This window comes from Mastigoproctus giganteus, chromosome 7, assembly GCF_048544385.1.
Source record: "Mastigoproctus giganteus isolate SK-2022 chromosome 7, ASM4854438v1, whole genome shotgun sequence".
NCBI classification, from domain to species: domain Eukaryota; kingdom Metazoa; phylum Arthropoda; class Arachnida; order Uropygi; family Thelyphonidae; genus Mastigoproctus; species Mastigoproctus giganteus.
In genome coordinates, this window is record NC_143581.1 from 180,675,091 (window position 1) to 180,702,439 (window position 27,349).

The 27,349-nt window shown below is 39.1% G+C and overlaps 1 protein-coding gene across 4 annotated transcripts in view; it reads left to right on the top strand.

The window, feature by feature from the left end:
- The window catches only part of Rlb1 (lysine-rich basic protein Rlb1), an 81,635-nt gene that overhangs the window by 52,448 nt on the left and 1,838 nt on the right, over positions 1 to 27,349 (top strand). For all 4 annotated transcript variants that reach the window (XM_090377995.1, XM_090377997.1, XM_090377996.1 and 1 more), the window contains exons 5-6: positions 18,987 to 19,942; positions 25,464 to 25,531. In XM_090377995.1, the coding sequence (XP_090234121.1) occupies positions 18,987 to 19,942; positions 25,464 to 25,531 (1,024 nt within the window). The remainder of the gene's footprint in view (positions 1 to 18,986; positions 19,943 to 25,463; positions 25,532 to 27,349) is intronic.

Consider the following 27,349-nt stretch of genomic DNA (forward strand, 5'->3'; position numbering starts at 1 on the left):
AATTCAGAAGAACAGTGCCCATGGAAGTATCTGTAGAAGAGGCATGCAGCAGAAACAGTACGTCTATGAGAGAGCGAGTGGAGGGACTTTGTTAGAGATGAATCATTAATTAATCTAACTGCCCTCTTCTGAATGGAATCAAGAAGCCTGAGAGAGGTTTTGGGGGGACCACCCCAGATGTGAGAACAATATTCCATGACAGGGCGGATTTGCGATTTATACAGAGTGAGCAGCTGTTTGGAAGAAAAGTAACACCGAGAGCGAAAGAGAAAACCAAGTTTTTTAGATGCAGAGGAAGCAATATTTGTAATGTGCTTGTGCCAAGAGAGATTAGAAGTCAGGGTAATCCCCAAAAGAGATATATCATTTTGCCTAGAAATCGGAGTGCCACTAAAGATAAGCATAGGAGCAGAAGAATCCTTTTTGCGAGATATAAGACAAGACCGAGTTTTAGAAGGTTTAAATCAACTAAGTCTTTGTCCCACTGGAGAATTGCCTGAAGATCGGCATTTAAGGAATTGGTAGCAGATTTTCGGGAAGTTGAAGCTGATTCAACAGGGCAAGGTTTCTCAAATTGGAAAGTGGAATGCAATGTGCTATCATCAGCAAAACTATGGATAGGATTTCCAGTCAATGGAAGAAGGTCATTAATATACAAGAGGAAAAGAGTGGGGGAAAGACTGAACCTTGGGGTACACCGACATTAGTGGAGAAGTTAGAAGACAGAGAGCCATCTACCATCACCCTCAGTGAGCGATCAGAGAGAAAACTGGATAACCAATTACTAAAAATAGTTGGCAAACCATAAGATGGAAGTTTGTTTAGAAGACCTTTATGCCAAACACGAACGAAAGCCTTTGAGATGTCAAGAGCAACTACTTGTGTTTCACCGAGCCTTTGAATTAGTCCATAAATGGGTAACATAAGCCAGAACATCACCAGTGGATCGACATTGACGGAATCCATACTGACGATCATTGATCAGACGAAAGGTTTCTAGGTAGTTTAAGAGTTGGCGGTTGATTTCTCCATTACTTTAGAAAGAGTAGAAGTAATTGGATGGGAGGGATTTGTCACCCTTTTTAGGAACTGGCTGGATGTGGACAAATTTCCAAGCAGAAGGAAAAACACCTTTGGAATAAGAAAGTGAAAAAAGGCAGCAAAGAAGAGGAGTACGTTCAGGAGCACAGGTTTTGAGAACAAGTGGAGAAATACCATCGGGACCTGGAGCTTTCTTAGCATCAAGATTTGGCAAAATCCTTTTGACGGAAGACTACAGGAGGCATTGAATGGAGTGTGTTGGGAATGGTGGGAGGTGTTTTACCAAGATCATTAATATATGAGTTGGAAGAAAAACGGGATGCTAGCAGGTCAGCTTTATCCTTGGCTGAAGTGACAACAGAACCATCTGGTTTGGACAGAGGTAGGAGCAGAGATGGGCAAAAGTTGCGGCCAATTGCTTTGGCAAGGGTCCAAAATGCTTGGCTACCATTAGGGCAAGAAGCAAGTTTTCTACTCTAGCCTGTTCAAACTCTAGTTTGGACTGATTAATAACTACTTTACAATTGTTGCGTGCTTTGGTGTAGGCAGAAAATGAAACTGAAGAATTAGAAACAAGCCAATTATGATATGCAACATTCTTCTCTAATATGACACATTAGTTGATAAATAAACATAAACTATGTTTATTTAATGTAGTAAACTCTTTCTTTAAATCCAGCACCCATGGGGGGTTGAAGATTCCACATTTTAGAGAGTTATATCTAGTGGTTTTACAGTTTTAGAGAAGCACATTTGAATTACTATTAATAACTAACAACTGAACTTATTTATATCTGTAAACATTTATAATGACTAAAAGGTAGTTCTAATTGTTAAAAATGTAATTAAAAGTTCAATTTGTTAATGTAAACAAATGACAATAAAAAGTCACAGCAAATGCTGTTACGTCATGCAATGTAATGCTATATATATACACATACATACGTACATTGAAGTGTCCCTTAACAGACATCTCTTTAAAAAAAGGACATGTTGTGGGCTTGGGTCCTGGCCAGAAGTATTAGGAATGATATGTTAAACAATTTCTCCAAAGTAGACAATCGCCAATATAGATGCAGACACTTTTTTTTATTTTTAACCTAGTCGACTGAAAACTTGAGATTGTTTGAAGGGTAAAATATGGGATTAACATGTTCACTGTTGGTGACTCATACATTTTCATAGGTCAGTGGCATTTGCAGTGAAGTGGTCACAGTTATTACAGTAATAGTAGCACTAATTAGACTCTTTTTGGCTACAGGTTACTGGCAGAGAAGTTAGAATAATATGCTGCCCACTGCTAACATAAAATGTCGACACTCCATAGACTGTCTGATGCAGTTGCCCTGTTGCACATTACTTAGTGAGGCAATAAAATTGTTAAACTTAGAGATGCTGCCATTGACAGGTCACTCTGTCATTGGCCACCATGGAAGTATTAAGGCAACCTTGACTGGGAAGGGGTGCTGATTGTGTTTATTTTTGTTTTGTAAGTGAATTGAGAGAGAGGGGCGGGTGGAAGAAAATAAAAAAAATTAATACTCCACCAAAAAGACTCCATAGGTAATTTTGACAAGTAGCATATGTAGTTTCATATATGAATAAACTCAACAAAATGTTTTGTGATACTTGAAATTACTTTCATAACTGCTTCAGCAACAGTAGTATTTAGTTTTTTGACTGAGTGACAATGGAAATTTTTTGTTGTTGATGCATACCACTCTTTCACTTGGCAGTTGTTTAAGTATATGCATAAGAAGGTTTTATTGAAGTTTGTTTGTTATTTATGCAGGTTTTCCCTTCAGGAATATTGGTAAATTTTTCTAACTTTACATTGATTGTGCTTTTATTTTTTAATAAAGGACATTTGTAGCAAGGCCGTATGCAGAAATTTAAAAAGGGAAGGATTTTGACCTGTTTAGAGGGCATGTGGTATTATTAGAATTGTGTGTGAACATAAACAATGAATAGATATGAAAATTAGTGAATGATCTAATTATCCATAATGAAAAAAAAATGAAATGTTCTAAACAAAGCAATTTATATTCATTTTTTATTAAAAGTTATTTACTAAAAGTAACCACTGAAGTCGCACAAGGTAGCATACTTCTGGCTTACTCTTCACCACCACCAACAGATCAGACATACTCTGCTATGAATATGATTTAAAAATTTTAACAGAAGTCCACTTAACAGATAACCACCAACAGATCACTGATGCCAACAGTTTAAAACTGCTGCATCTTGTTCACTATTTGTTAAACATTGATATGGAAATAAATCCTTCAAAATCTGCAATGATGATCTTCTCACTGAAGCCAGTTCAGCATATTCCAATAATGCCGAGCCGACTGGGCTAGCCGGGTGGGTAAAGTGCCTGCCTGGTAACCCAAAGGTTGCGGGTTTGAATCCTGCCTCAGGCTTGGATCAGAGTAGTACAGAAACCTTGGGAGGTGCATTATGGCCACAGAAGCCGATGCACCAACAACTAACAAAAAAAAAAAAAAAAAAAAAAGTGATGCCGAACAACTCTTTAATCCTGAGCATCTACCACAGCACAGATCTAGGAGTGATATTTGAACCAAAGCTGCAGTTCCACAAACATCTTAAAGCCCTTCATATCAAAATACATAATTGAGATTGATAACAAGGCAGCATTTACTTCTTGCTTGGGACTCTGCAATTTCCATCATATACATTTATAGGATGATTCATCCTTTAGAGATGTATGTTTCTCAGGGCTGGGCTTCAGCTTCCACATCCACACACATGAAATTTTTGCATATGGTGTAGACATGGTAAGAATATATCCAGATCCTTGACATAACGTGGACTCAGCAATTCCCACCACATACACACTACTTGGACTCCCTTCAGTCACTATCTGGCAGAGTAGAGGTAGAAAGAGTATATACTAGCTTATCCGGAAGCCTCCTAGAGTTACCAATAGGTTTTCGGTCCGGTATACTAACTAGCGGCCAGACTGCGAATACGTTTTAGACCTGTATCCTCGAAATGTAAGCAAGATTGGATCCTGCCATGATGTCCATCATAATCTCAAAAATCATCAGTTATACTGCATGATAGAAGAGATGGGGAAGGGCACCTCCGTAGCTAGGTGGGCAGGAGCAGCAGTGCGTAGCACACGCTTCTTGTTTAGACCGGGTTTCAAGCCCGTGACCACCAAATACAGAGGATACCTAAAGGTCAGGGAATGACCACCGCATATCCCCGGAGCAATATGGCTTTAGTTGCTAATGCTCCTAAAAACCAAATAACAACAACAACAGATGGGGAAGGGTTGACCGGACCTGAGCTCTGGAGACTAAACATGGGTTCCAACACTTCAAGGCTCCAATAAGCAAAGTGGTTGTATTGCACCGGTTGATGAGAGTCATCTACCACCTAGTATTGCCTGGTAACAGAGGGTCGGGCATTCCTCCATGTGGTACAGGCGCCACACCTCAACCCCTGCTTACATTGGCTCACACCTGGGTGGTCACCCACAGTGTTCTCGTGCATGGAGGTTATACCCAGGATTACTAACAGTCCCACCATCGTGAAGGTGCAAGCAGAAGATTTGACTGTCACAGACCATCTGGACTTCACTGAAATTGGTCCACTTGACTTGAGTGTCACCCGAATATCAGTTCCATCAGCGTTTTAGACTCACAAGTAGCAAGTACAGCTTGTCTCGCATATCTGAGAAAATGTCTGTGACAACCTCAAGGACCATGACCTCATTTGTGGTCATGGCCTCAGGTGCCAAGTGTTCTGTGACCAAGTGATTTCTGTGCATTCCAAAAGAGTGTTATTTCCAAAGAGCCTTTGAATAGATTATATTTTGTTCCAACTACTGTTTTCTTTATTTATAAATTAGTGTAGCACTTTCGACTACAAGAAGTAGGCAAAGACCCAGAAAGGAAAGCAGTCTTTCTGTTTCTTTTCTAACAGTACTAAATAATAACTCAGCCGTTTGGTCACCGTGTGGCGCCTCAGTAGCCAGGTGGGCAGGAGCAGCAGTGCATAGCACACGCTTCTTGATTAGACCGAGGTTCGAGCCCATGCCCACCAAATACAGAGGATGCAGAAAGGTCAGGGAATGACCACCGCATATCCCCGGAGCATTATGGCCTTAGTTGTTAATGCTCCTAAAAAAAACCAAACAACAACAACAATTGGTCACCTTGCGTCACTGCTCCTGCCTCCCCGTGACGAAGCCGGAAACCTGGGTGGTAAACAAACCCCCAGGGCCAAAAGGAGTAAAACATGGATTGCTACAAGTTTCCACCAATTAAGACTGCAAATCCGAATTCTGTAGATATGCATTGAACCCACTAGTGACTCATTCGATCCTAAGAGACTGAGGACGGATGCTCCTCAGATAGAACACCCAAGTTTTCTGATTCTACATTCACAAACAAACCAGCCCTTAGGCAATCTATCACCATTTCTCATACAAAAATGTCTTGAGAGTGTAGCTGGTTCCCCGAAAATTGTGCAATGACTGAAATCTGGTGACCTGCTTGTAGAGACCACAAGCTTTAAACACTGAGTTTCTACTCAGACTTGCCTCATTTGGTGGATTTCCAGTTAAGGTGTCCCATCATGTCACCTCTAAAGGCCTAATTTCAGAATGGGACCTAATGAATGTCTCAGAGGAAGACATTGTTCAGGAACTGCAGGATCAGAAAGTCACACAGGCCAAAAGAATTATGATGAAAAAATTGGCAAGCTCATTCTGACTCACAGCATCATACTAACATTCAGCTCACCCAACCTACCTTCATCAGTGAAAGCAGGGTATTTGCATTGTCACATTCACCCATATATTCCAAACCCAATAAGATGTTATAAGTGTCAGAAATTTGGACACTCAGAAACAGTCTGTCAAGGTGACCCGGTATGTCCAAACAATCCCAAGCTGACTGTAATGCACAGTCTTTGCTTTGTCCCAGTTGTAAAGGCAACCATCCGGCTTTCTATAAAATTTGTGAACAGTGGAAATACGAGAAAAAAAATCTAGAAATATAAAATAGGAAAAAAAGTCTCATTCCCAGAAGCATGAAAGCAAATACAACTACAGATGCCTAGACATACATATGCTGAAGCCTCTAAAAAATTTCTTTCAGTATCAGTCCAAACTGATACATCAATTCCACTAAACACCTCCATTTTGGAATGGGCTCGATCCTTGCTCTCTTCTGTACCACAATCCTCAAAGCAACAGATTTCAAGCAAAGCTAACAAAGCACCAGTCACCATACCATCTGCTGCCCATGCAGCTCCTGTAAGACCCGTTCAAGCAGAGAAGGCAGGTTCTGTTATCAAACAGCCAATTGATTCCTTCGTTATGGATACCAATGAAATTCCCAGTCAAGGTGAAACTGAAACCCTTCTGGAGATTCATCCAGAAGATGAAATAGACACGAGACCAATTTTCCCAAAAAGAGAGAAAATTAAAATTGACCGTGCCAAACAGACTTTTAAAAAACAGACAGACTCAGCTCCCTCGTCTAAATCTAAACAATGAACAATGTAATCCAATGGAATTTCAGAGGCTTTCATAGCAATATTGATGACAACCATGAAATAATTAAGCGTCTCCTGTAAACGGTTTGCATCTGTTTACAGGAGACGTATTTAACTCCTCAGCTTTCTCTCTCGATAAAAAATTATATTCCGACAAGATAGACTCATTACAAATAATGCTCACTGTGGGGTAGCCATTCTCATAGATTCGTGAGTCCCTTGCAGACATATTCCTTTGCAAACCCCTATTGAAGCTGTTGTTGTGCAAATAGCAATATGCGTCACTATAACAATTGTTTCAAGCTATCTACCACCCAGTCAGCCTTGTGCCATTCATGAACTTGAAGATTTAATTCTGCAGTTGCCAATCCCTTTTTGTTTATTGGCCGACTTCAGTGGACACTATCTATTGTGGGCTCTCCTAATGCAGATGGACGAGGCCAACTCATTGACAGGCAAAATTTAACGATTCTAAATACTGGTTCACCAACTTACATCCGTCTCCTAACAGGAGCCTCTTCAATAGATCTGTCTATCTGCTCTCCGATCCTCTTTCCTTGTACTGAATGGACAACTGTTGATGATCCACTCAACAGTGATCACTATCCACTAATCTATAAAATTCAAACTTCACACTCTGTAACTTCAGAAAACCACATAAAATGGAGATTTTCCAAGGCAGATTGGGCAAAGTACACTTGACATGTGTCCTTTGATAATCAGATCATCAAATCTCATCCAATTGACATAGTCACCAACCATGTTACCAAACAAATCCTAGCGGCTGCATCTATTGCCATCCCACAGTCACAGTCAAGCTTCTGCAGATCCATAAATTGGTGGAACGAGAATTGTAAAAGCCAGAAATGGAAAAAACCAAGTGTGGAATATATTCCACAAACATCCTGCTACCAGTAATCTCATAAATTATAAGAAACTCAGAGTCAAGGCTCACCACATCAGGAAGAAAGCAAAAAGAGACTCCTATTTGTCTGATTATGTCTGATTTGCAAATTCAATTAATAAAAACAGATTCTAGAATAATATGAAGAAAAATAAAACAACTAAATGGCAAATTTCCTCCTTTATCCTCTCCAATTTTCAACTGAATTGGACCAGAGCTGTGTACTCCTGCAGAATTGCAAATGCCCTAGGGTCTATTCTCACAGTTGTCTGCCTCAACCGCACATGACCCGTCATTTCAGAAGATTAAAGCTTTGCCTGAAAAATCTCAACTGAACTTCAAAACCACATCTTTACTATACAGTCAGCTACTTACTATGCCTGAACTTCAACATGCCATACATACCACAAAGAATATATGGCATCTATATTATTACATAATATATTATATAATACTTGAACACTTAGATAACAGATGGTTATCCTTGCTGCTGACTTTCTACAATTGTATTTTCATTGAACATTTATTCTCCACATCACTCCTATATACTGGCAGTTCTCAAAACAAGGCAAGATCACTATCCCTCACAACTACAGACCTATTTCTCTTGTTGTTATTTAGTTTTTAGGAGCATTAGCAACTAAGGCCATATTGCTCCGGGGATATGCGGTGGTCATTCCCTGACCTTTCTGCATCCTCCGTATTCACGGAGGATGCAGAAAGACCAGGGTTGTCACGGGCTCGAACCCTGGTCTAATCAAGAAGCGTGTGATACGCACTGCTGCTCCTGCCCACCTGGCTACAGAGGCATCCCTATTTCTCTTACCAGCTGCTTGAGTAAAACCCTGAAAAAAATGATACACTGCCAACTGAATTATCTTGATTCACAATATCTAATCTCTGATAACCAATTTGGTTTCAGAAAAAATCGATCATCCCTGGATCTCATGGTCAAAGCTGAAACAAACATCAGAAATGCATTTATCCGAAACAAGCATCTCGTTATGGTATGCCTTGACGTAGAGAAGGTCTTTGACACCACTTGGCATTTTGGCATCCTGAAAGATCTTCATGAGAGGCCACTTACCATATTTCATACAAAACTTCCTTTAGCGTAAAACTTTTCAAGTCTGCTATCGGCAAGTCCTCTCACAAATTATATAAAAGTCCCACAAGGCTCAGTCCTACCTTATTTGCAATAAGACTAAATAATATAACCAAATGTATACCCAACCCTGTAAACTGATACCTCTATGCTGATGATCTGACTGTTTCCTGCAGTTCACAAAATATGAACTTCATTGAAAGGCAACTACAAATTTCACTTAACAATATTGAGCTTTGGATGATGCAGAATGTATACCAATTATCACATCAGAAATCTAGTGTAATTCATTTCTGTAACAAACAAAAGATGCATCCTAACCGAGAGCTACACTTAACAAACCATCCTATATCAGTTATGAAAAGTATTCACCTCCTTGGCCTGATGATTTTTGACAGCAAACTTAATTCCTTAGAACATGTCAAATATATGTATACTACTTGCCAGAAAAAAATGAACATATTCAGAGTTCTTTCTTCTACAACATGGGGTGCAGACTGTTATACATTATTTCACTTGTATAGGACTCTAATTAAGTCTCATCTTGATTATGGTGCCCTGATGTATGACTGCTAGGGAGAGCATGCTAAGGTGCCTTGCTCCTATTCAACATTCTGCCCTCAGGATTGCTACATTCCTGATGTAGCAATCCTGAGGTGCATATAGAACATCTCCAATACAAAGTCTATATTGAAGCCCATGAAGTTCCACTCTGTCTCAAAAGAAAGGTGTTACTTCTGAATTATGCAGCTAAAATTCAAAGCATGCTTACCCATTCCATTTAGCCAATACTTGTTGATCCACAGTTTAAAATGTTCTATAGAAATAAACCCAGCGCAATTCAGCCTCTGGTATCAGATTACAGGCACTATCAAAAACTTGGAATGTACACCTCGATAAAGTCCTCCAAGATCCAAACTGTTCAGTTCCCCCAGCGCATTGTCGTCTGCCTACTCGTTTAGTCGAATGTGTTCACTGCTCCTGATTTTTGCTTTAAAAATTTGGTTTTAATGATGAGTTTTATTTTAAATTTTGCACCAATGGATTCCTTGTCATGTGGACTACCATAAGTGTAAGTTTATTTTTGATTTTTAGAGCTCTCCGCTGAGATAGACAATAGCGCCAGATAAGAACAAAAGCTCTCCGCTTTTGTTCTTATCTGGCGCTATTGTCTATGTGTCATGTCACCACCATAGACATAGCACTAGAGAGTGTGGTCACTCTGTCATTGGCCACCACGAAAGTATCAAGGCAACCTTGACTGGGGATGGGTGCTGACTGTTTATGTCTGTTTTGTGAGTGACTTTCGCGTATTTGAACATTCCTGCAGCTCCGCTGACCTCGAAGTGGTCACCAGGTGTCATTGTTAGACTGACCTTCTCCTTACCTGCTGCTGACCTGACCGCAATACTAAGAGAGCGAGACTTTCCAATCATTATCATGCCGAGCGCTCTGGAACCTGACAATTTGCCTTGATCGGAGGAAGATCAGTCAAGTGGGAAAAAACAATCCCTCCAAACCCTGAAGAATAGGTCCAAAAAAAAGCATCATTCCAGACCTATGTTTCAGTATCATACCCATGCTGCTAGTGTGGATGAAAACTTCCCGGATGGGGCCGACTGCACCACGACCAATGCTGAACCAACTGCAGATCTTCGTGATGAAAGCCCTCAGGCCCCCCGGAGTTCAGGAAACATACAGCGAAAACTAAAGAATGCATCGCATATGGATCCTGCTGCTTTGACCCACTTGTAATCTGCTTCCATGGATGATCCTGTCACTTCTGACATGGGGGTTCCCTCCCCCAGGGCCCCAGGGTAAGGTCCAAACTGTTTTCTCAAAAAAAAAAAAAAAAGGCCAAGATCGGGAAACTTTTTAAAAAGATCAGTAAGCCCACTCCGCCAACAAAGAGAGACAGAGTTACTTCAGAACCTGTATCATCCTCACCATCCCCTTTGGTGGCTAGATTGTATCTTGATATGATATGTCTACGTTGAAGGGTCATGCTTATCCTCGCTAGCGAGCAAGCCAGTATCTCCACGTAGTCCTTTCTCAAGCTATCCAAAGCCTGGAGTACCATGGAGAAAATGGTCCACACACACTCCTGTAGGAGAACGAACAACTGAAAGCACAAAATTCCATCTTTCATAAGATTGCTGACAGCTCTCCCAAGCTAAGAATCTTCACAGTCTCAGTCCCATTCTGCCATGCTATTTACCACTTTAGACAACAAGACCACTCCTAACATTTCATATGCCACTGCACTGAAACAACTGTTGTCTCCTCCTGCCCATGGTTATAAACACATTGTCCTCATAAAGGCCAGTCAGAACTGCTCTCTTAGTAATAGTGAAGAGATGAAATGCAAATTCTTATCCTCAATAAAACTGCAGCTACCTACCATCAAGATAAAATCCATAAGAACCATTGGAGATAAGGGCATTGTTATTGAGGTTGCCTCTAAAGAGGGTGTCGATTCTATCAGGAATTGTGATGGGAGTCACCAATCTGGGCCTAATCGTGGAGGTCCCTATACAGTGTGGACCAGCTCTTCTCATCTTTGATGTGGAAAACTATTGCCAAGCAAGATCTTGTCAAGGAATTATATGCTAGGAACCTTTCTGACTTCTTTGACCAATACCTCCAGTACACAGAACTGGATTGAAGTCACCCCTGCTATTTGGAGGATTCTCTTTGCCCAAGACAGGACTTTCATTGGATGAGGTTCCCACAGATTTAGAGACTTCGGGCCTATCATGAAATGTTATAACTGCCTGGGTTATGGGCACACCTCTTCTCGCTGCATCCGCAGTAAGCCGGTCTGCGGACACTGTGGCGAAGAGGGGCACATGTTTATAGATTGTAAGGCAAGGCCTCCTGCTCAATGTGGAAATTGCAAATTCATAAAGAAGCCATCCAAATCACTCAGTTAGAGATGGTGATTGCCCCATTTATTGCCAAGCAGCTGAAATCATCAATCAACCAATTATGAATAGCCAATGCACCACAGCTCATTAATAGCACAAGTCAATGCACAAAAGTCTTTCTCAGTGGCAAATCAACTGCACCAAACAATGGCTGCAATCATCATCAGGAACTCTGACATTGTTGTCATCCATCTTCATTCCTTTTGTTCTCCTCACCTTGCTGCCGCCACCTTGGAGGGTGATTTTGGAGCACTCACTTTCCTCTCAGCCTATTTCCAGTTCTCTCTTGATATTTGCCCGCATCTGGTTGTTTGGATCGAGCGTTAGCACTTCTAGGGAATAGAAACATCATTCTGGCTGCTGATACCAATGCAAAGTCTCCACTCTTTTTCAGCTCCACCACTGATGCCAGAGGTACCATCATTGAAGATTTTTTGGCCTCTCACAATCTTGAAATTCTTAATGCTCCCAATCAGCCTTCTACCTTCTGGGCCTTCACTGGTCAATCGAACATTGATGTTAATGTGCCCGCCCCCCTAGCTACTGCCAGAAAAATTTCCAACTGGAAGATGCACGAGTTTCTCTCTACTAGTGACCACAGGGTTATTACTTTTCACATCTCAGATGTCATGGGTGCCTCCGTAGCCAGGTGGGCAGGAGCAACAGTGCGTAGTACGCGCTTCTTGATTAGACCGGGTTTCGTGCCCGTGACCACCAAATACGGAGGATGTGGAAAGGTCAGGGAATAAGCACCACATATCCCCGGAGCAATATGGCCTTAGTTGCTAATGCTCCTAAAAACCAAATAACAAACAAACAAACATCAGATGCCATGCATGGTGTTAGACTCCCCACCGTAACGATTCAGTTAGATATGCTACCAAGTCTGCAAACTGGGATGCCCTTGATGCTGCCTTCAGATCTCTTCTCCAGCAGCAACCTCTGAGCAGTCTCGAGGAGTTGTCTGCAACTGATCAGTCTAACCTGGTGACTAACACAATCACATCTGCCTGTAACAGGTCAATGGCAAAGGGGCAAGAAACTTCCCAAGAGTGCCCCTTGGTGGAATGCAGAGATGTCACAACTCTGATCCCAGCTGAAGTAGGCAAGACGGTCACAGGAGGTGCCTCCTTTGCCAAGTTGAACCTCTCTCTGACCAGTACAAAACCCTCAGAAGACAGTATGTTAACACCATCTACCACAAGAAACAATCCACCTGCAGAATCTTGTCCGGACAGAAGGCAACGGTGATCCCTAGGGTCTCATCCAGAAGATTATCTGTCAAAAGCTTTCTACACCAGATATCATTGATTCCATTACTTCACATGGCACCATGGAAACTACCACCTGGTTAGACACGATGCATAAAATTCTTGACCAGCTGATCATTGAGGACCATTCTAATCTGAATGAAGGAAAACACACCAAGATTATTGATGAGAATAACTCCTACTCTCCTGCTGGACAAGAGGATGACTTCACCATCGCTGAAATTGCAGAGGCCATTGCTAAGATCAAGAACAGGAAAGCCCCTGGTCTTGACCTCATTGAGGGTGAAGTGGTTAAGCGAGTCTGGTCAATTTCCCCAAACCTGCTCAGCAAGCTTTTTAACACCTATCTCCATGAGAGCTGCTTCTCAAATGCATGGAAGCATGCAAATCTCTGCCTTATCCCTAAGTCCCTAGCTGCTTCAGCTAACCACCTAACTGCTTACCGACCCATTGCACTCCTGTCCATCCTTGGAAAAGTGCTTGAAAGACTCCTCCTCCTCCGTAGCCAGGTGGGCAAGAGCAGCAGTGCATAGCACATGCTTCTTGATTAGACCAGGGTTTGAGCCTGTGACCACCAAATATGGAGGATGCGGAAAGCTCAGGGAATGACTACTGCATATCCCCGGAGCAATATGGCCTTAGTTGCTAATGCTCCTAAAAACCAAATAACAAACAAACAAAGACTCCTCCTCAGCAGAATCCAAACCAACTACCAAAATAAAGGTCTGACAGCTTCCAACCAGTATGGTTTTAAACCAGGATGTTCCACCACCAATGCCCTGCTGCAACTATGCGTGGTTAGAGAAGGCTCCAACTCTAAATATATCCTGCCTATCTTTATTGATTTTAAAGCAGCATTTGACTCGGTCTGGTGGCCTAGCATCATCAGGTGGATCAGACAAGCAGAATGCTCGCACAAAATCTATGTTTCAATAGCTACTTCGTCAACATGAAGATTACTATCAAGATCCTTTATCACAAAATCACCAGACCAATGCCTAGAGGCTGTCCCCAGGGTTCTATCTTGGGCCTGGCTGTTTGGAACACAATCTTGGATGAGTCGCTCTCCAACAACTTCGATAGGACTACCATGTTGTCATACACAGATGACCTTGTTCACGTTGTCGAAGGTCCCTCCCGGGCCTCTGGAGCTGCAAGCCAATTCTGTTTTGAATGCTCTTACTGATGTGCTGAAACTCACAAACTTTCCTCAACCAAAACAAAAATGTTGCTGATTAAAAGTACCCTCTATATCCGTAGGCCACCTGTCATCTGACTCCAAGGTACATCTGTCAAAATGCACACAACTGTAAAATACCTCAGTGTCCTCGATCATAAATGGTCCTTCGTGCTGAATCTTGATTATATCAAGGATAAGATCAAGAGATACATGGCCGTGCTGGCCCGTGTGACCAGAACAAACTGGGGACTTAAGGGCAGAACTCTCAAGCTCTTGTATTCTGCTGTCTTCCTCCCAATTGTTTCATATGGTGCCCCTGCCTGGTTTCACAGAGTTGAGAAAATCACTTTTGCTGACAAACTAAATGGTATTCAATGTCTCTTTCTTCTCTGATCCACAAGAGCCTGCAGAACTACCCCCCCCAGAACTCCAGCACTTGTACTGCTCCAGAAGGAACATACAAACTACCTTCATCAGTATTTCTGCTACTACCAATGCTAACCTTGCAACCGAGAAGAAAAGACTCTGGTCTGAAGTTTCCAACCTCTGGCAGTCCCGCTGGTCTGCAGGGCTTAAGGGCAAGACCAGAAAATTCATTCCTGATATTGCTTTCCTTACTAAAAGTACCGTCTTGGCTCAGCCCGAACTTAGAGACCACCTTTATGCTCACTTGGCATAGATCTTTCAAAGCTCGTCTTCGTCAGTTTGGTGCAGTGAATGAAGACACATCTGTGGTGAAATGGAGAACTGGAATCACCTTTTGCTTGACTGTGTGGTTTATTTGGATCTGAGACAACTCCTCCTCCAAAGCAACTTGCCTGCTCTCCAGCCTTTACACTCGTTGATTGAAACTAGGCGCCTCCATAGCCAGGTGGGAAGGAGCAGCAGTGCGTAGCACACGCTTCTTGATTAGACCGGGGTTCGAGCCCGTCACCACCAAATACGAAGAATGCAGAAAGGTCAGGGAATGACCACCGCATATCCCGGAGCAATATGGCCTTAGTTGCTAATGCTCCTAAAAAAAAAAAAAAAAAAAGATTGAAACTAGTATAATCTTCAATATCTTCACACACTACTGTACTGTCCTTTTTCAAGAGGCTGACCGGGCGGTAAAGTGCCTGCCTGGCAACCAAAAGGTCATAGGTTCGAATCCTGCCTCGGGCTTGGATCAGAGTAAATGCAAAAACTTTGGGAGGTGCAATATGGCCACAGAAGCTGATGCGCCAACAACTAACAAAAAAAAAAAAAAGAGAGAGAGAGAGAGAGACCTTATGATTACTGCTGTCCCACTGGAACCTTACTAGGTTTCTCTTGTATGCAACCTCCTGCTTGTCCCTGCTCTCTCTTTGAACTTGGGACCATCCTCATGCAAACCCTACCCTGGGTTAGGAATTTCCAACGTTCCTGCTGTTGCATGCACTGTTATGCGAGATTCTTCCACCAAGGTTCTCCTCTGGTGGTCTGCTTCTCCTTAGGGGTAGGAGTTAAAAAAAAGAGAGAGAATAGAAAAAAATGTTTTATTTATTTTTTATTTATTTATTTTTATTTCTATATTGGGACCTCCCTTCCTCAAGGTCTCAGCTTTTCCTCTTCCTTTTCTTACCCCCTTCCCCTTGCCCCATTTCAGTTTTTGAGTTCTCTCCTTCCTTGCTCTTCTGGGGGAACTGGACTCCAACAGGTGTCCCTGTACTGACCTGGCTCGGCTCCTCATACTTTCGATGGATGCTGGCATGACCTTTCCTGCTGACTGCACCTTCCAGTAACTGAGAGGCCAGATGAACAGCACTATATGTATGGTACATGCACTATTCACACGCTCATCTGGCCTTGGTAGATTTTGTTTCTTCACAGTGGCACTTTTCGTGGGGGATCACTGGCACCACATGACAGATACACACCATGTCCACTATGTTCAGTACCCCCCATGGTCCTATGTTAAACCAACCTGTGACAATTACTTCCTAAAGTGGAGAAAACATTCCCTTGCAAATATCAACATACAACTCCATACTGCTCACACAGAGAATTAACCTCTTTATACGAAAATATATACTGATGGATCACAATCTGATAATGGAGTAGGTGCTGCAGCAGTTTTCCCTTTTAACACAATCTCTCTCTATCACTTCCCACCAAATGCACCAAAAGCTTGCCCTAGAAAATATTCTCCATCTTTCCATCAAAAAAAAAAGTATAATATATACGGACTCACAGAGTACACTTTGTCTTACAAAACACCTCCTCACAAACCGATCCTTTAATAAAAACTATTAGAAGTAGGTTGATACATAGGAATGCCAGCTAGTAGTCATCTTTTGTTGGATCCCAGGCCACATTGGGATATCTGGAAACAAATGTGCAGACTATGCTGGCAAACATCCATCCAATCCAGTCTCATCATATTCTCTCATTCCATATGCTGACTACAAATCTAATATATGAAGAATATGTAAGGAACAATGGACACTTCTATGGCAAGCTGAAACAGATAATAAGCTATTTCAAATAAAACTAGATCCATAGCTATGGGCCTCTAGTTTCCAAGAAAACAGAAAGGAGGAAGTAATCCTAGCCAGAGCAAGAATTTTTCAGTCACATTACTCACCTATTTCTCCTCACAGGCAATGATCCTCCACAGTGTACACACTTCACAATGAAGCACATTCTTGTTGAATGCACCTTGTACTCGCATGCCTGGCAACTCTCATTCAGTTTTCTTCCCAGTCTTATAGAGAATCTTTGAAGCTCTGTCATATCATATCATATCATAGGTAATGATGCCAATCACACAGAATTTTTCTCCTTTCTTAAACTGATAAACTTATATGATCGTCTCTGACTGGTTTCATAAGTCATCATGGGTAACTTCCACATCACTGATAGGTGCAATATGGCCTGGCAGCCCTTGCGCCAAAAATAATAACAACAATAATTTGTGGTCATAATTTTCAATGTTATGACCACCAATTGTCATTTTCCCCATATTCTGTTGTTATTTTGTAAATTATAATTTCTATGCAAATTCAAGTCCATGTTTCAAATTAAAAAATGATGATTAGACCACTGTTGCTCATTTGTTAATTTCATTTTTAATGCTACTTGGGATTAAACTGTCAGTTTCTCAATAAGAAGCTACACCTGTATACTTGTCAGGTAATGAATTGTTATGAGAGATATTTAATCCACAACAAACTCAGTTTTGGCAGAAAGCCACAAAGTAACATTGCAGTATGTCTGAAATATCTATGATTTATTTTATTTATTATTATTATTATTATTTTTTTTTTTTTGTGGCTTCACATTTATGTATGTGAAATAGTTTCTACTTATCACAATTCTAAAGACCAAGTACTATTCTTGACTAACATAAGAAAATTTGCTAGTAATTCTTGCATAATTTTTGAAATGCATGTTTGTTTTGAATGTGTTAGTGAAGTTTTTTATAAAAGCATTTCACCTGTGTAAAGTTTAGAAAATACAGTATTTATTATTAATAGAAACTAACAGTTATGTTTCACAGATGTTTTCTCCCCCACTTCTTAAGTGATTGTGATCTTGTTGTTATGAGGATGTTATGTTGACAGATATCACTTCTTCATGTTGGTGTAGTGAATGAAGACACATCTGTGGTGAAATGGAGAGATGCAAAGATTCTCACAAAGCTCACCAGGTTTGAAAAACATTTCGTATTTGTAATTGCTTTTGTCAGTTTGGACTTTTGGTGTCTTGTAACAAAGTATCTCTTTCTCCCCCCCCCCCCCCCCAATAATCACTGCAGACGCAAAGGAGAAAACATTGCAAAAATTTGTTTGTTAGTTTTTATTAATAGTAGAAACTTTTGTTAGTTTCTATTAATAGTAGAAACTAACTATTAGTAATAAGATTCTAAACCTTACACAGGTAAAGTGCTTTTATTTCAAGTAGTGATTTAGATAATTCTTGATTGCAGAAATTTTATATTGTAATGCTTATATATATATATTAGACTAATAAAATTTAAGTTTCTTATATTTTTACTGAAACTTAAATTAAAACAGTGACACATGGTATTTTCAGATATTTATGAGTAATGACTGACAATTTTTTTTTTTAGTGTGGAGGCAAACCCATGTTAGTTTGAAAACCATTTGTTTAATGCATTGTGTTAGTTCTTTTTTTTTTTTTTTTTCTTTCTTTTTTAATAGTAACACTACATTAGGATATGTTAACCATGGATGTAATGAGCCAGTGGTCACTTGAGCTTGCCTTTCCAGTGGTCAGGTCTGGAGGCCTCATTTTGGGAAGGATGTAGATTTGCTTGAGTGTGTACATAGAAGGGCAACAAGATTGGTGAGGGGAACGAAGGGGATCCTCTTACCAAGAGAGGCTTAAGTTCTGCAAATTGCAGCAGCTGGAGACTAGGCACCTGTGAGGTGATCTGATTGAAGTGTATAAGGCCTTGATTGGGTTGAGCATGCTGAATTCTGATGGGATTCTTCTGCTTGATCAGATTATGAACCTAAGGGGGCATAAATTCAAATTGAGGAAAGACAGCTGCAGAATAGATTAGCGTAAATTTGCTTTTGGCAGTGGGTGGTTAATTGCTGGAACCAACTTCCATCAAGTTGATAGCTTAAATATATTCAAGGAGGAACTGGACAAACTTTTAAAGGTTGTGTGAAATTTTGGCTGATTCTACATAAGCTCATACGCTTGCTTTCTTGCATCACATGCCTCTAATTACTATTCCCCTTCAGTTTCTTCTTTCTGTAATGTAAGTCAGCATTTGTTTCTTACATGTGACGTCTGGGGCATTTATTCCCTACCAAATTTCCCTGGTGTTAACATATTAATCCACAAAATACAATACACCAGAGGAAGTTCTGATAGATGGATAGGTTTTTTTTAAGTAATCAGCATTTGTAATTCTATTTGTGAGGATCACATTGTTTTAATTTATAAGTCTGTTTGTAAAATATGTAGAATTTTGTAAAATCAGTTTACAGAAATGTGGTAATAGTTTAATTTTATTTTGTGTTTCCTGCAGAAAAATATATCACCTCATGAACGAGCAAGAGTAAGATTGATAAACCATAGTAAAGTAATATCCCAGGTAGAGAAATTTCACTTGAAGTTTCCTCCCGAAGTATTGTCTGTGAAAGAAGTTAGTAAAGCTACAAAACACAAAAATTTTAATGACAGAAGCTATGCAGAGAAGGGTATAACATTAAAGTTGACAAATAAAGTTAATTTGAAATGTAGAAACAAAATGCCAAACAATGAAATATGTGAAGAATTACATTTTCCAGATAATTCTTGTGATATTTTTATAGATGAAAAAAAAGAGTCTAAATGTGATGGAAAAGAAAAGGCTGAAGGTACCTACCATCCTGAGGAACAGGAAGTGAAGAGAGAAAAACTAACCACAATATCTGAAAATGATGGTCAGAAGAAAGGAATCGATTCTTCTGAGCTATGTCTAAATGCCAAGCCATCTCAAAAGGTAATGAAGAAAAATAGACAATTTCAATCTGGAAAAATGCTTAAAGCAGCCCAAGGACAGCATACACAAACACTGGCTAAAGTAGAAGGAAGCATGGAAATAAAGCCTTTAAATATTATAGAGCTTAAAAATAAAGATATTATTCCTATTGCAAATGCTTGCAAAGATTCTGAGAACACTGAAACTGAAACAAAGCCTATTATGGATCCTTTTTTTTGTGGAAGTGGAAATGGATCTTTCAAGGATGAAGATGAATCTGGTGCTAGAGTGGTGTACAGTGGAGAACAGTTGCCATTTTCACAAACGGTAAAGTCAAAGTTTATAGGGAGTCTTTCCAAGGGAAATGTCAGTGCTGAAGTTAAAAAAAAGCAAAAGAAATCAAGTTATCAAAAAGTGACGAAATGCAAAGAATCACAGAAAAATTGGAAATATCTGACAAATGCTAGCACTAAAACTCAATGGGAACCAAGTAGACAGGAGAGGTCACATGTATTTCCAAGGTAAGATATATTTTAATCTTCAAGTAACTTTAATTATTAATAAAATTGTTTAGAAGAATTCATTTTTATGTCCTTGTTTAAAGTAAGAATATAAAAATAGTGATGTCTTCAAATGTGTAATCTACTGTTAATAAAACAATTATCTTACAAAAGTATTTCATTTGTTTATTATATGATGTGAAATTAAGAATTGAATGAAAGTAACAAAGGCTTGGAGGTTCTAAGTGTTCTTGTGATTGGTTGATTTTCAGTTGTAATATGTATTGAGCTCCCTGTAGCATACTATTCTATAATATTCTAAAATTTAAAGAGAATTTTTCTCATAACAAGCCTAAGAGAAAGTAAACAAAGGCATAGAGAGCAACCAACTACCTTCTGTTAATTTTTCTTCTCTTTAACAATACTAATTCCTGCTCCTTTAATCACTAGGTGGCACTGTTACTGCCTTTATGTGAGGAGACTGGTAAGAAAAGTCAACTCCCAGTACAAAAAGGAGGAGCAGTCATGGGATACTTAAATCCAGCACAGACTTACAAGATGATTATCATACTTCCAGTACAAAAAAGATAAAGGGCTGATGTAAACCAGCTCTATAGTGCTATGTTCCTTATTTAGCATCATCTAACAGACTTATCAGAAAACTTCCTTTGTGATACAAAGCTGCCTGGAGATTATAGCAGAAGCACCTAGACTGGTTTGTGTATTTAAGTCAAGATCTGTTTGTAGAAATTTCTAATTGCAGATAATCAGAACCATTGAAAAATGTGGAACCTTAATCAGATTCACTTCATATGCAGCTCCATCCATTTTTAAATTCCAGACATTTGGGTGTTCACAAATGGTATGGGGGGAAGTAGCTGTGAGCTTCATGGATTGGAGGAACACCTGCACAGTGAGTTAGCATTAGTAGAGGCATATAATGCAAGAAAGCAAGCTTTTATAGCATCAGCCAAAAAAAAAACCATTTCACCCATCCATTAACTCCAAATGTTTGTCTAGTTCTGCCTTGTACTTATTTAAGTTGTTGACCTCCACTACAACAGATGGAAGTTTGTTCTGACTATCAACCACCCGATGGCTAAAGAAAATTTCCACACATCTATTCTACAATTGTCTTTCCTCAATTTGAATTTATGGCCCATCAGGTGAGTAATCTGTGCAAGTGGTAGAATCCCATTAGCATTGAGCTTACTCAAACCATTCAAGGCCTTATACACCTCAGTTAGATCCCCTTGCAGGTGCCTGGTCTCCAGAAGATGCAATTTGCAGAGCTTAAGCCTTCCTTGGTAACACCAACCCTTTGTTCCACTCACCAGTCTCATTGCCCTTCTCTGTACTTGTTCCAGCAGCTCTACATCTTTCCTAAAATGAGGCCTCCAAACCTGTATACAGTACTCAAGGTGTGGCCTGACAAGGGGACAATTACCCCCTTATCCCTGCTAGCAAAAAATCCTGTATATCATTGACAAGACACTATGAGCTACTCTTGCAGCCTGTCTGCACTTGCTCAGAAAACTTCATATCTGACTGCACAATTACCTCCAGATCCTTTTCACTCTCCACTACCCTGAGTGTAGTACCACCCAGTTGATACATTACTCTGGGGTTACTGCTACCCATATGCAGTACTTTACATTTGTCAGTGTTAAACTTCAGTTGCCAACTCTCAGCCCATCTGCTCGTTTACAGATCCTGTTGCAGTAGCGTACTATCATTAATGTCATTAACAACCCTGCCAACCATCCTGTGATCTGCAAACTTAGACATTAACCCTGATATACCCTCATCATTATCATTGATAAATACTGAAAACAACAATGGGCCCAACACCACAGTGTCCATTGATAACTACTCTGTCTTCTCCCACCCAATCATCCTTTTATCCATTGTAGCAACTTACCCTTAATGCCATACTGCTCCAATTTGTGCAGTAGTCCTGTGATCTGCAAACTTAGACATTAACCCTGATATACCCTCATCATTATCATTGATAAATACCGAAAACAACAATGGGCCGAACACTGGAGGAATCCACTAATGACATTAGTCCATGAAGAGCAGTGTCCATTAATTACAACTCTGTCTTCTCCCACTCAACCATCCTTTTATCCATTGTAGCAACTTGCCCTTAATGCCATACTACTCCAATTTGTGCAGTAGTCTTCCATGTGCCACAGTATCAAAAGCTTTCTTAAATCCATGTATATGACATCAAAATTATTTTTTTTTTTGCATCCAGTTCCTTTGTGACCACATCATAGTATCCAATCAAATTTGTCAGATAAGACTTCCCCTTAACAAACCCATGCTGTGTCTGAACTGTAACTGCAGTCTTGTCTAGATGATCCTGCATCATTTCCTTAACCAGTGACTCCATTATTTTCCCTGCAACATAAGTTAGACTAACAGTTCGGTAATTACCTGTGTCACCCTTTGATCCCCCTTTGTGAATTGGGGACACATTTGCACATATCCAGTCCATGGGGACCTCCTCTGAGTCCAAGGAAGCTTTCATAATTATGACTAAGGGTTTGCTTACTTCCTTTGCTATAACTGGATAGATCCCATTAACACCAGGCGCATTTGTTACGTTCAGTTTCAATAATTTCTTCACTCAGTTATTACAAAATCATTTAGCTCCCTGCCAGAGTTTGATAAGCCTTTGGCCGCCACTTCCCTACAGACATTAGCAACCTCTACAATGCCCAAAATGCAAACAGAACCAGTCTGCCTTTTTCAAAGAATGTGAGATATGGAAAAGGGAGAAGCAGATTTAAAAAGATTTAAAGTGGAGCATGTGTTCTTATATCAAGAAGCAAAAAAGCAAAAAAACCTCAAATTAGGAAACTCCTGAAAGACTGTTTGAAACCCAGTTAGAGGAGAACTACACATCGACATGAGTTTTACAAAACTCATGTCGATGTGTAGCTGCAGTTCATAAATCACTCTTCGATGCAATGTCACAAATGGAAGTTCCAGTATCTCTATACATCTCAATAGAAGTCTTAAGAATAACAGCAGACAAACATTACATCCAGTATTTATTCCATTAGCATTAGCGGAGGCATATGCTTGCTTTCTTGCATCATACAAAGCAAAACAAAAAAAAACACACTTCCCATTTCATCCATCCATTTGCTTCAAAAGTTGGTCCAGTTCTTCCTTGAATTTATTTAAGCTATCAACATCCACAACAACAGATGAGATGGAAGTTTGTAAATTTCCACACATTAATTCTACAACTGTCTTTCCTCAATTTGAGTTTTTGCCTCATGTTTGTAATCTGAGCAAGAGGAAGCATCCCATCAGCATTGAGCCTGCTCAAACCATTCAAGACCTCAATCAGGAACCTTTTCCATAGCTCTATAATTAGAAATTAAAAGCCAGCATAAGAATGTATGCATGCATGTGGAATAGCAAACTTGCATGTAAGAACCATGCTGTTCATAAGCTTATGTTATTAGTAGAGTCCTCAAGATTTGGTGTTGGGCTTCCTAACCAGTTTCACTTAACAATATTAAAGAAGGCTTATCGGTTTGCAGATGATATAAATGTTAGCAGGGTAGTTAGTACAAAATCAAGTGCTATTGCAACAAAATTTAGGCCAAAGAAGTTGCAATTGAGATTTAGCATTGATAAATATGAGGTACTGCACTTGGACAGAATTAATCCCAGAATAACATAACAGACAGGCTGTTAGGACAGCTCATGATGGAGGTACGATCAATGATATACAGAAATTTTGTCAGCATGGACAAGAGAGTAATTATCCCTTTGTATAAGGCAATGGTTGGGCTGCATCTTGAGTACTGCATACAGCCTTTATTTTAGGAAGGATGTGATTCTGTTGGAATGGATGTAAAGAAGAACAACAAAATTTTTCAGGGTGCACAAAAGGGTACTCTTACAAAGAAAGACTTGAGTTCTATAAATTGCTGCATTTGTAAACTAGGCACCTGTGAGAAAACCTGATTGAAGTATTTAAAATTTTAAATGGATCGAGTAAACCAAATGCTGGTGGCATCCTTTGTCTTGGATAGCATACACAAGGGAATATAAATTAAATTGAAAAAGGATGGTTGTAGGATAGATGTGCAAACATTTATTTTCAACCAGAATGCAATTGATTCTATCTGGTGTGGTGGAAATGGGTAATTTAAATAAATTCAAGGAGAAAAAAAATTATTAGAAAGGGATGAGGTGTAAGTTTGCTTCCATGCATCATTTTACTATTACTGATAATACCTGTTTTAAGTTGTATGCAAACATTGATATGGCACTGGCAGACAAATATTTCTGGGGGAGGAGAACAACATAAACAAAGCCAAGTAATGAAAACTATGTTACAGTGGAATTATGGGGCCCTTCAAGGTAAACTTGAAGACATCAAGGATATTTTGTCCATGTATAACCTTGTATCTGTGTGTAGGAATATTATCTCATTTTCCAAATAAAACTGTCGTTTAGACATACTTTGTATAGACTGGATCAGATGGCCAGCAACTGTGCATGGTGGAGTTGTTGGCCAATTCTAGTAAACTCCAGCACTAGAAATAAGTGCAGATACAAACCTCCTTAGAAGCTTCTGTAGTGAGAATTGTGGTGGGAGTCATTCTAACTGTGGTTATCTAAAATATCTCAATCCTCCATAGACATATGGAAGATTTTGTAACAGGGTTCTTCTTCCACCCTGCACATAAAACTTGGATTGATGAAACATTTTGCGAAGGGACTAAATAAAGAAGGTAACAGATTTGCATACGCACTTGAGAAGTGCCAAACTTAAGGAATTTTCGTAGGACCTCAAATTAGGAAACTCCTGAAAGACTGTTTGAAACCCAGTTAAAGGAGGTTGAATTAGGGCCTCTGCGATCATTTAAGGGCTAGTATATGGTTTTTTGGGTAACAGGAAAGAAAAAAAAACTATGAAATGTTGGTGTCTGATTTACTCAAGTGCTATAAAAACATGGGCTGTCGAATGTTGTTGAAAATTAATTTTCTTCATTCCCATCTCAAGGTTTTTCCTGAAAATTTGGGAGATATGAGTGATATGGGGGATTACTGTTGGTTCCTTGTGAGGAAGAGTAAGCAGGAATACAAGATAAAATCCCCCAGTAGCAAACATTTTTAAGGACAATTACAGGTATGCTGATTACATATTATTGAAATATAACTATTTCAATGATTTATGAAATTTTTGACAAAGTTAAATGAGTTATAGAAAACACATTTTTTTACACTTGAATTATACATATATATCCCCTTTATTTTAACATTGGTACATCTTTTGACAAAAATGTGATAGAGACTTTTTATGGTGATTTTCGGAATCAACATGTTTATTTCCTCCATAATCACATTTCCTCTGTAGTGGTGTGCAAAGAAAATTTTTTTGTTGGTTAGTGTTATTAACCATGAACTTTACAACAGTTGGAAGTGATTGTTGTACTTTCTCATACTAAAGTACAGTATAAAGCAAATTTTTATAATTCTGCCAGTTACAATTTTTGTTTTTTTTAAGGTTTGACCTCTCAATGTTGAAAAATACAGATGTGGAAAAACAGAAGTGCAAATTTTCTCCTGCTAAAGGTATTTCAAATACAGCTCAGATAAGTTAATTGACTTATATAGGGTAATTAAAAAGAAACTTTACAACTTCAAACATTTATTTTTTTTCTTTATATGAAAGGAGAAAAAAAAAAAAACAAAAAAAAACCGAATTTGGTTTTTTGGCAGGTTTGCAGTTGTTTTTACCCACCAAAGGTGAAAGTTTCATAAACATTACAACAGGAATCCTTCTACCATATCCCCTATATGTGAATGATAAAGAATTTTGTGCAAACTCGCTGTTATAAAATGCATGGTTAAAAAAAAAAATTGGTAGGCCTGCTCATTAGTGGAACAACTGAGCCATTTAGGTATAGCTTCAAAGTCTAAAAAAAATCCATATACTACTTGTAAAAGTATTCCACTATCAATTATTTGAAAAAGGCATGGAAATGTATTGATTTCGAAATTTGATATATTGTCATGTCATCTGTTTTCCTTTTGTATAAAAAATAAAGTGTCTATAAATGTTTGAAGTTATAAATCTGCTTTATAACTATCCTGTATTAATAATGATATATTTATATGTGTGTGTATTCTTATTCATAGTGCATAATATTGTTTTCTGGTTTCCATAAATATTGAATTCAACATGTTTTTGCTGTTTAGTACTCATAATCTATACAAATAAAAGTGCCATTTCTCTCTTTTAACACTAAAATTTACCAATTACACAGCTGATATAAGCACAAAATTATAAATCATGCAGGCCTACAGTGATTTCTGGGTCTGACTAACTAATTGACTCAGTTATTCCTGTATACATAGTTTGTAAACAACATCCATTTCTCTCTACTGCATATAGATTTTTTTTACAAAACATCATACTCCTTTTTGTGCTTTTGAATATAATAAGCAAAAATTATATTGTATTTATTGTTGCTATTTCATAGTTTATGAAGATGAATACAGAACCTTGCAGAAGTGTTGAAAAAACACATCACAAGATGGTATTAGGATATAAGTGGACAGCAGTCTGACAGGAAATGTAAAATTATTTGTGTGTGTGTGCAAGTTTCGTAGTGTGGTATGGCACTATAAAACTTAAAAACCTTTTGGGGTAAAACTTGGTGACCTGAGATTACTCATGGACTCCACACAAAGTTTGCCACGCTTAGGTAGAACAGCTGAGGAAATGGACTTGGGCAAGAAAAAAGTCTCTGCCTTTTGCTGTTTCTATGCATGAACCCACAGGCATTTGTGAGTGACCCAGCACTCATTGGCAACATTATAAGATCATGTTGCACTACTAGTGTAACTATTTTACCAGCAAGGTCCAGGAAAGAAAGCTGCAAAAAAAAGTCCAATATCTTTAATAGTGCCAGGACAGCAATGATGTAAGTGGAGAATACTGCTGTAGTACTAGATTGGGATACATTCTCAGAGGCACAAGAAGCTATTAGCATTTTGTTCCATTTTGGCCTGTCTCGTGCTCTGGTTCTACAGCAGATTTCATGTTGTTAGCCATATTCTGAGCAATTTCTGTGTTGTTGGAAGGGAAGTTGGTTTTTATAGTATTTGATGCTATTTTTAAAACCATATTAATCAACAAATACAAGTAGCCATCAAAAGTTACAAATTGATAAAAGGTAATATTAGTTTAAAAAAAAAAAAAAAACATTAAAGGGGTCCTGCAAGTCTCCTAATTAACCCCGTAGTGGATATTCTAAAATAAGTCACACAACAGTGTCAGTAAGTAGTTTAAGATGTGCTTCCTAATTGTATTCTTTATTCTGAGACTATATTGTATAATAAGTACAACTATCTTTAGTAACAGTAATCTTGTTATATAAAAAAATT